Source organism: Protobothrops mucrosquamatus, unplaced genomic scaffold (genome assembly GCF_001527695.2).
Source record: "Protobothrops mucrosquamatus isolate PMUCROS unplaced genomic scaffold, P.Mucros_1.0 scaffold_194, whole genome shotgun sequence".
Lineage (NCBI taxonomy): Eukaryota > Metazoa > Chordata > Lepidosauria > Squamata > Viperidae > Protobothrops > Protobothrops mucrosquamatus.
Window position 1 is genome coordinate 13,290 of NW_015386270.1, and position 9,728 is coordinate 23,017.

General features: G+C 51.8%; 1 protein-coding gene across 1 annotated transcript in view; it reads right to left on the reverse strand.

Moving 5' to 3' along the window:
* CTDNEP1 (CTD nuclear envelope phosphatase 1) overlaps positions 1-7,610 on the reverse strand; it is a 20,505-nt gene extending 12,895 nt beyond the window's left edge. The window contains exon 1 of the mRNA XM_015824730.1: positions 7,509-7,610. Within this exon, the coding sequence (XP_015680216.1) occupies positions 7,509-7,610 (102 nt within the window). The remainder of the gene's footprint in view (positions 1-7,508) is intronic.
* Positions 7,611-9,728: the final 2,118 nt, after the last annotated feature.

Consider the following 9,728-nt stretch of genomic DNA (forward strand, 5'->3'; position numbering starts at 1 on the left):
AGAGAAGGGAGGGAGGTGGGAAGGAAGGGAGGGAGGGAGGAAAAGAGAAAGGGAGGGAGGAAAAAGGAAGGAAGGAAGGACAGAAGAATGGAAGGACAAGAGAGGGAGGAAAAAGGAGATAGAGAAGAGAGGGAGGTGGGAGAGAAGGAAGGAAGGAAAAGAGAAGGAAGGAAGGAAAAAGGAGATAGAGAAGGAAGGGAGGTGGATGGGAAGGAAGGAAAGGGAGATAAAGAAGGGAGGGAAATGGGAAGGAAGGAAGGAAAAGAGAGGGAGGAAAAAGGAGATAGAGAAGGAAGGGAGGTGGATGGGAAGGAAGGAAAGGGAGATAAAGAAGGGAGGGAAATGGGAAGGAAGGAAGGAAAAGAGAGGGAGGAAAAAGGAGATAGAGAAGGGAGGGAGGTGGGAAGGAAGGAAGGAAGGAAGGAAGGAAGGAAAGAAAAAAGAATAACAGAATAACAGAACAGATAGAAGGGACCTTGGAGGTCATCTAGTCCAACCTCTTGCTCAGGCAGGAAACCCTATTCCATTTCAGACAAACAACAACAACAATAATAATAATAATAAAGTTGGAAGGGACCTTGGAGGTCATCTAGTCCAACCCCCTGCCCAGGCAGGGACCCTAGACCATTTCGGACAAATGGCTGTCCAGTTTCTTCTTAAAAACCTCCAGTGTTGGAGCATCCACCGCTTCTTGAGGCAGGTGGTTCCACTGGCTAATTGTTCTCACTGTCAGGAAGTTTTTCCTTAGTTCCAGGTAGGCAAGGGAGCGCACAGGAGGACCCCCGGCCTCCTAGGTGGGGCCACCCATCCCAGGGGGCAACGGGGCCCAAAGGCCGAGGGGCCACCTTAACACTGAGGAGCTCTTCCAGGTCTATTTTTACCTCTCCCCCCCCCTCCCACCAGCTGTTCCTCTGCAAAAGCCTGGCCTGCCCCCTTGCAAGGGCACCAGGACAGCGGGCACCCCCCTCCCCTCCCTCTCATACGTGTGTCTCAGTGTGCGAGCATGTGCGTGTGTGTCCCCTCCAGCCCCACCGGCTCATCTTTCCAAAATTAGCCCCCTGTGGCCGGGAAGCCGGCCAAGGTCTCCGGGTCCCAGCCGGGCAGGAGGGGAAGGGCGGTCAAGGAGAGGAGAGGACCGGACCTGCTCTAGGCCAGCCAGGAACCCCCCCCCCCAGTTCCAAGGGGGGGTCCTGCCTGCATCCCCCTGGCTTGGCAGAATAGGGGAGGGGGCCACAAGCCGCCACAGCCAGGCCCGGGGCCCGTAATTTGGGCTTCTCTTTTCACCAGAAAACCAGGAGTGGAAGAAGGGGACCCTCCCTCTCACCCCAATTTGAGTCCAGCATTTCTGGGGCTAAGTGAGACATGGCTAAAGGGAGCATTGCCCCACAATTGTTCTGTTGTTCAAGGGGGGGGGGGGTTTCCACCTATTCTCCAAAGCACCAGAGGGCAGGACAAGAAACAACGGATGGAAACTCATCAAGGAGAGAAGCAACCTGGAATTAAGGAGAAACTTCCTGAAAAGGGAGGACAATTAACCAGTGGAACAGCTTGCCACCACAAATTGTGGGCGCTCCATCACTGGAGGTTTTTAAGAAGAGACTGAACACTCACTTGTCTGAAAGGGTAGTCTAGCATTTCAGACAAATGGCTGTCCAATCAGGAAGGAAGGAAGGAAGGAAGGAAGGAAGACAAAATATCACAATAACAAAGTTGGAAGGGACCTTGGAGGTCTTCTAGTCCAGCCCCCCGCTCAAATAGGAGACCCTCTGTCATTTGAGACAAATGTCATTTCAAGTCTCTTCTTGAAAACCTCCAGTGATGGAGCACCCACAACTAACAGAACAACAGAAGAATTGGAAGGGACCTTGGAGGTCATCTAGTCCAACCCCCTGCTCGAGCAGGAGACCCTGTACCATTTCAGACAAACGGCTGTCCAGTCTCTTCTTAAAAACCTCCAGGACTTCCCCCCCCCCTTCTCCTTTGAGTTCTAATTTTTCTCCTCTAATCTGAGATCACATAGAGGGGAAAATTGGGGGGGGGGGGAGAACCTTCTCCAAAACTCGGGATGACAAAAGCCAGAAAGCGTAGAGTTATCCCTCAACCATCACCGATCACGGATTAATCATGGGTTGTTTTGCAAGACCTCTTGAGAAAGCCGAAACCTGACAAACGTGTGAGGCAAGGAATAGCACATCATAGACTATAAACAGGCCTGGATTGATGGCCTGCAGTTCAGGAAAAAAACATCAACCTGCCTCCAGAAGCGGTGAACGCTCCAACACTGGAAGTTTTTAAGAAGAGACTGGACAGCCCTTTGTCCAAAATGGTATATAGGGTTTCCTGCCTGAGCAGGGGGTTGGACTAGATGACCTCCAAGGTCCCTTCCAACTTTACTATTACTATTATTATTATAGGCAAGATTTACATAGAGGTTCTCGACTTACAAATTTGGTGACAGTTCAAAGTCACAAAAAGTTGACTTACGACCGTTTTTTTTACACGGCCGTCGCAGCCTCCCAACGGTCGCGTGATCAAAACCAACCGACTCGTGTTTACGACGGTCGCAGCGTCCCGGGGTGTGTGTGTGTGCAATCTCCCTTTTGCCAGCTTCTGACAAGCAAGGTCAAAGCCAGATTCACTTAACTGTGTCATGATTTAACAAACTGCGGTGATTCGCTTCCTAGCTGGGGCAAGGAAGGTGGTCAGATGGGGCAAAAAACTCACTTAATGACTGTCTTGCTTAGTGACGGAAGTGTCGGGCCCAGCATTTGTGGCCGTTAAATTGGGGGGACCGCCTGCACGGTCTTAACGCGGCTTCACGCTCTCCCTTTTTTCTCCTCCGAGGGATAAACCGTGTTTTCTACACCCCAGTAGGAAAAAACTTCCGTCACCAGCTTTTCGGTGTGGATTTAAAAAGGGAAGTTCCCCTTTTACTTTCCAGTTGCAAACAAGAGACGTAAAACTTGATCCCGGCTACTTTCAGCTCTCAGAGGAAGAACGGAGTAAGGCTAAACAGGCACTCCTCAACTAGTACAATGAAGAGAAGCTAAGATGATCCAAGGCCTGGAGACTAAAACCTACGAAGAACGGCTGCGGGAATTGGGTCTGGCTAGTCTAAAGAAAAGAAGAAATAGGGGAGACAGGATAGCTGTATTCCAGTATTTGGGGGGCTGCCACAAGGAAGAGGGGGTCACATTATTCTCCAGAGCACCAGAGGGCAGGACGAGAAACAGTGGTTGGAAACTGATCAAGGAGAGAAGCAACCTGGAATTAAGAAGAAACTTCCTGACAGTGAAGACAATTAACCAGTGGAACAGCTTGCCACCAGAAATCGTGGGCGCTCCATCACTGGAGGTTTTTAAGAAGAGGCTTGACAGTCACCTGTCTGAGATGGTGTAGGTTCTCCTGCTTGAGCGGGGGGCTGGACTAGAAGACCTCCAAGGTCCCTTCCAGTTCTGTTATCCACCATTAGCAGCGTCCCATCTAATGGTGTGTGCCCTTCGGGTACGCTTTAGAACCAGCATCCACAGCCAGCCGGAGAATGGGACTTGTGTTAATATGGTTAATAGAATTCCCATCCTCTGGCTGGCTGTGGATGATGGTTCTAACGTGCCCCTGGAGGGCATGTCATTGGATGGAAGGCTGCTTTGCATAATTAAGGAGAAAATTTCCAGACAGTGAGGACAATTTAACCAGTGGAACAGCTGGCCACCAGAAATCGTGGGCGCTCCATCACTGGAGGTTTTTAAGAAGAGGCTAGATAGTTACTTTTCTGAGATGGTGTAGGTTCTCCTGCTTGAGCAGGGGGCTGGACTAGAAGACCTCCAAGATCCCTTCCAGCTCTATTCTAATTCTAATTCTCTATTCTATTTTCTATTTGGTAATTCTATTCTATTCAATTTCTTATTCTATTCTATTCTATTCACTTATAACAGTTCATTTAGTAACTGTTCAAAGTTACAACGGCACTGAAAAAAGGGACTTGGGACCACTTTTCCTACTTAGAACTATGGCAGCGTCCCCTTGGTCACGTGATCCAAATTTTGGCAGCTGGTTCCTATTTACGACCCTCATAGCGTCCGGGGGGGGGGAGGGACGTGATCCCCTTTTTGCGACCTTCTGACCAGCAAAATCACTTCATTTCACAACAGAGCAACGAACTTATCAACTGCAGTGATTCACTTAACAACAACGGCAAGGGGCAAAATTCACTTAACTGCCTCTCTTAGCCACATAAGCTTTCGGCACAATTGTGGTCGTAAGGCGAGGACTCCCCGTGTTTGCAAACTGAGGACGGCCCTCAATTTTTGCCTGCCGGAGGCACGTTTGACCTCCGAGCACAAACTGAATTCTCCACTGGGTGATGAATTTTAACAGTCCTTTTCCTCCTCCTCCTCCTCCTCCTCTCTGCACTCTCCATTTCCTTCTAGCACCGATGACGTTCCCTAGTTGGGTCATGAGACGTCTGCAAGAAAACCAGCCAAGCTCAGAAACCCTCAAGGACCCCCCCCCCAGTCTTCCTCCTCCTCCTCCTCCTCCTCCCTACTTCCCCTATGCCCCAGCTATACTGGGAAGAGAAAGAAAAGCAGCTAATATCTCGGGAGATATTATCTAGAATGATAAGACTGCAGCATCCACAAAAATAATAAAAAAAACCCACTTGTGGCTACTACGCCTGATTTACGACGGCGCTTAACAAACCAGGATCTATGTGGCCTCAGCTTTCTGCCTCTGAACTCCTTGAAGGATCGTAGACCATGATTTATCAGATTAGCCAGCCCCACTAGTGACTATTTCACTCCTACATCACTCACACCAATCATTTGTAGGACATTTGTCACGAACGCAATTTTTCCTGCAGACACAGGTTTAATTTGTCTGACTGCAGATGTTCAGGGATGGGGACTATTTCCTTCTGCCTTGAATTTACCCCGTTATTACAGTCCCAGCCAGGTCTTGTCTACTGCAGGAATCCAAAATGAAGCCTTACAAGCTTGTTTGATATCGGAAGGTGGTCAGTGGAAGCATCCAAAACCTGGCTAGGGTCTGTACAGAATATGGGGCATCCATAGGAGAAAATGTTTGTAGTCCAGGGTTCAACTGTGAGGGTCCTTGGTGCTCTCTGAGTTTAGTTGTTTCCTTGCAGACGTTTCATGACCCAACTAGGGAACATCATCAGTGCTGAAAAGTAGTAGGGTTTGCAAAAAAGGAGGAGGAGGAGGAGGAGGAGGAGGAGGAGAGAAGGAATAAGAGGAGGACTGTGGGGTCCTTGGTGCTCTCTGAGTTGAGTTATTTCCTTGCAGACGTTTCAGGACCCAACTAGGGAACATGATCAGTGCTGGAAGGGAAGAGGGAAGCGCTCTCTGTTTATATACTAGTGGCTTGCCCTGTCCGTGTTGTTGGTGGGAGTGTTCTTGGGAATTCCTTAATTATGGCAGGAACTGCCCTAGCCCTTGAGGAGGAGGTACTCACCGGTAATCAGCACCCAGAGAAGCAGAGATTAAAATCAGAATTGGTATCAGAGCAGCTACCGGGCAGTAAACGGAGCCGAGAACAAGGAACTATCAGCTCCAGACAAACAGTCAAATAGTAAAAACAGGCTAATTAAGGACCCACCAACGTTCTTCCAACGCTGACTGGACAAACCACGTTGATGGACGGTAAACCTTTCTAGCACGGATGACGTTACCTAGATGGGTCATGAAACGTCACGAAGAAAGCAACCCAGCAGCTCAGAGAGCACCCAGGATCCCCACAGTCCTTTTCTCCTCCTCCTCCTCCTCCTCTCTCCAAACCTCCCTGCTAGCCCTGATGATGTTCCCTAGTTGGGTCATGAAACGTCTGCAAGAAAATAACTTAGCTCAGAGAGCACCAAGGAGCCCACTGTCCTCCTCCTCCTGTCTTCAAGCCTCCCTCCTTTTTAGCCCTGATGATGTTCCCTAGTTGGGTCATAAAACATTTGCAAGCAAACCACTCAGTTCAGAGAGCACCAAGGACCCCACATTCCTCCTCCTCCTCCTCTGTGAGCACCCCACCCACCCGTCTTCCTTCTCTCCACAAATCCCCCTCCCTTCTGGTCCTGATGAGGTTCCCTAGTCTGGTCATGAAACGTCTCCAGGAAAAGCCACCCAGCTCAGAGAGCACTAGAGATGCCACAAAACCCCAACTCCCTTCTAACACTGACATTGTTCCCTAGTCGGGTCACGAAACATCTCCAAGAAAACAACCAGGATCAGAGAGCGCCAAGGACCCCTCAGTCCTCCTCCTCCCCTTCTCCCTTCTCCCACTCTGCAAACCCCACTGACTCCCTTCTAGCCCTGTTGAGGTTCCCTAGTTGGGTCATGAAACGTCTGCAAGAAAACCAAGCAAGCTCAGAGAGCACCAGGGACCCCACAGTCTTTCTCCTCCTCCTCCTCCTCTACTTCCTCCTCTTCCTTCTTCTCTTCCTCCTCCTCCTCCTCTTCCTTCCACACCACAAAACATTGCTGGAATTGGGTATGTCTAGTTTAACGAAGAGAAGGACGAGGGGGGACAGGATAGCCGTGTTCCAGTATCTCAGGGGCTGCCCCAAAGAAGAGGCAGTCAAGCTATTCTCCAAAGCGCTCAAAGGCAGGACAAGAAGCAACGGATGGAAACGAATCAAGGATGGAACTAAGGAGAAACTTCCTGACAGTGAGAACAATTAACCAGTGGAACCACCTGCCTCCAGAAGCGGTGAATGCTCCAACACTGGAAGTTTTTAAGAAGAGACTGGATGGCCATTTGTCCGAAATGGCGTAGTGTTCCTGCCTGAGCAGGGGGTTGGACTACATGACCTCCGAGGTCCCTTCCAACTTTATCATTATTATTATTATTACTTCCTTCTAGCCCTGATGAGGTTCCCTAATTGGGTCATGAGACCTCTGCAAGAAAACCAGCGAAGCTCAGAGAGCACCAAGGACCCCACAGTCCTCCTCCTCCTCCTCTCCCCTCTTGCACTGATGATGATGTTCCCTACTTGGGTCATGAAACGTCTGCAAGAAAATAACCAAACTCAGAGAGCACCAAGGACCCCACAGTCCTCCTCCTCCTCCTCCTCCTCCTCCTCCTCCCTTCTAGCACTGAAGATGTTCCCTAGCTCGGTCATGAAACGTCTGCAAGGAAACCACCAATTCGGAGAGCAAAGACCCCCCCCCCAATTATTTTCCTCCTCTTCCTCTTCCTCCTCCTCCCTTCCAGCCCTGATGAGGTTCCCTAGCTGGGTCATGTCTCCCAGAAAACCACCCAGCTCAGAGACCACCAACCTCCCCCCACCACAGAGACCGTCCCGCCAGGAGAAAAGATGGGGAGAGAAGGGAGAAGCCTGGAGAGAAAGAGGAGAGGAGGGGAGAGAGAGACCCACCGGCCCAGGGACCCCAAAGCCTCCCCGCCCTTCAGCCCCAGAGGCCCCTTCGGCTCCCCCAGCCCCCCTCCCTCCCCGCGGCGCACTCTGCCCGTGCTCAGAGGCGCCCTCGCCCGGCGCTACTCACAGTGCGGGCCTGCCGGCGCAGCAGGTAGAGCAGGAAGCTCCAGAGCTTGGCGGCGAAGGCCAGGAAGGCCCGGAGGCCCAGCAGGCACTGCGAGCGCATCATCCCGCCGGCGGGGCCCGCCGCGCCCCCGGCCCGGCCCAGCTCCGCCAGCTTCCAGCCGGGCACGAAGGACGGGAGGAGGAAGACGGCAGGGCCCTCCGCTCAGCCCGGCCCCGCCGGCCCCGCCATCCCGCCGCCGCCGCCTCCTCGGTCGCCGCCGCCGCCGCCGCCGCCTGAGAGCGGGAAGCGCTCCCGCCTCCCCCGCCGACGCTCGCCTCTGCTTCAGCGGCGGTCCGCTTCCGGGGCAGCCGACGGAGCGCCAGCCTCTGCTTCCGGTTCGCGGCTGAGGGGGGCGCGTCCAATGAGAAGGCGAGGCGGGAAGAGGCGGGGCCGGCAGGGCTCCACGCATGCGCGCCTCCGCTTGGGGGGGTGGGAGGAGGCAAAAAAAAAGCAAAGAGCGAAGAAAGGAAAAGCGCGTCGAAGGAATTTGAAAGCGGAGCGCGGGGGGCGCATGCGTCGTCCAGAGAGCGGGGAGGGGGAGAGAAAAAAAAAAAAAAAACCACGAAAGGCAGCGGAAGCGCATGCGCAGAGAGTTCGCGCGCTTTACTTTCTCTTGTGTGAGGCGAAGTTGAAATGGAGCAAAAAAAGGGATTTAAATCGAGAGGCCGAAATTGTTTCAAAGTATTAGCCAATGTTTGCTTCCTGCTCGACCCTCCAGGACAGGGTTCTTCCAACTTGGCCCTTTGATGACTTGTGCACTTCAACTCCCAGAATTCCTCAGCCAGCGTGCCTGGCTGAGGAATTGTGGGAGTTGAAGTCCACAAGTCATGAGAGAATCAAGTTTGAAGAACCCTGCTTGTGGACTTCAACTCCCATAATTCCTCAGCCAGGCACGCTGGCTGAGGAATTCTGGGAGTTGAAGTCCACAAGTCATCAAAGGGCCAAGTTTGAAGATCCCTGTTCCAGGGAGAAACCACAAAAGGGCCAGCGATGAAAGGCAGGCTAGGTTTTCTACTGAGCTGATATTATGGACAGTGGGCGACACCGCAGGGTTGTTGTAAAGTGATTTTTCTCCCAATTATTAGCAGGCAAGGTGTATTTTTTCCCCCTCCTTCTCTGTCCTGGAGTCGTTCTGCAGCCTCTCCAAAGCTGTCTGGACAGGTGCCAGGGTTTCAGGTCTTGAAACCTGGCTAGGGTTTGTGCATTATGCATCCTTGCAACTTGTGCTCTTTTCTGCTTTTTGTCTACTTTTTAAAAAAATCTACTTGTGTTTTTCTTCACGTAAAAAAGGTGTCTAGATTTACCTTAAAATGAGCCCACAGGCTCTAACAGTGTTTCTCAACTCTGGCCAGTTTAGTGGACTTCGATTCTCAGAATTCCCCAGCTAGCTTGCTTTAAGACAGGTGGACTTCAACTCCCAGAATCCCCCAGCAAGCCTGCTTTAAGATGGGTGGATTTCCACTCCCAGAATCCCCCAGCCAGCCTGCTTTAAGATGGGTGGATTTCCACTCCCAGAATCCCCTAGCCAGCCTGCTTTAAGATGGGTGGACTTCAACTCCCAGAATCCCCCAGCAAGCCTGCTTTAAGATGGGTGGATTTCCACTCCCAGAATCCCCCAGCCAGCCTGCTTTAAGATGGGTGGATTTCCACTCCCAGAATCCCCCAGCCAGCCTGCTTCAAGCTGGGTGGACTTCGACTCCCAGAATCCCCTAGCCAGCCTGCTTTAAGAGGGGTGGACTTCCACTCCCAGAATCCCCCAGCCAGCTTGCTTTAAGACAGGTGGACTTCAACTCCCAGAATTCCTCAGCCAGGTTGCCAAAGTCACCACAGCCAATAATCCTGACAACTGCCCTAATTTTTCCAATCTGTAGCTGTGTGGGAAGGCCCATTCCCAGATCCCGCTGGAATTCTGGGAGTTCCACCTTCAGCCTCATCCCCTGTGAAGGGCCGACAGTTTCCTGAGCACGTTCCGAGTGCCTGGGCCTAGGAAGCCAGGCTGGCTGGGGAATTCTGGGAGTTGAAGTCCACCCGTCTTCAGAGGGGTCAAGCTGGAGAAACACTGTTCTACGGAGTTTATATTCCCCCAAAGACGCAGTCACGTATTGTAAGTCACCCACACAAGTAATTTAATCCATTGCAAAATCTTAAAGGCACAGAAAGACGCATATGGGGAAAGTTGGC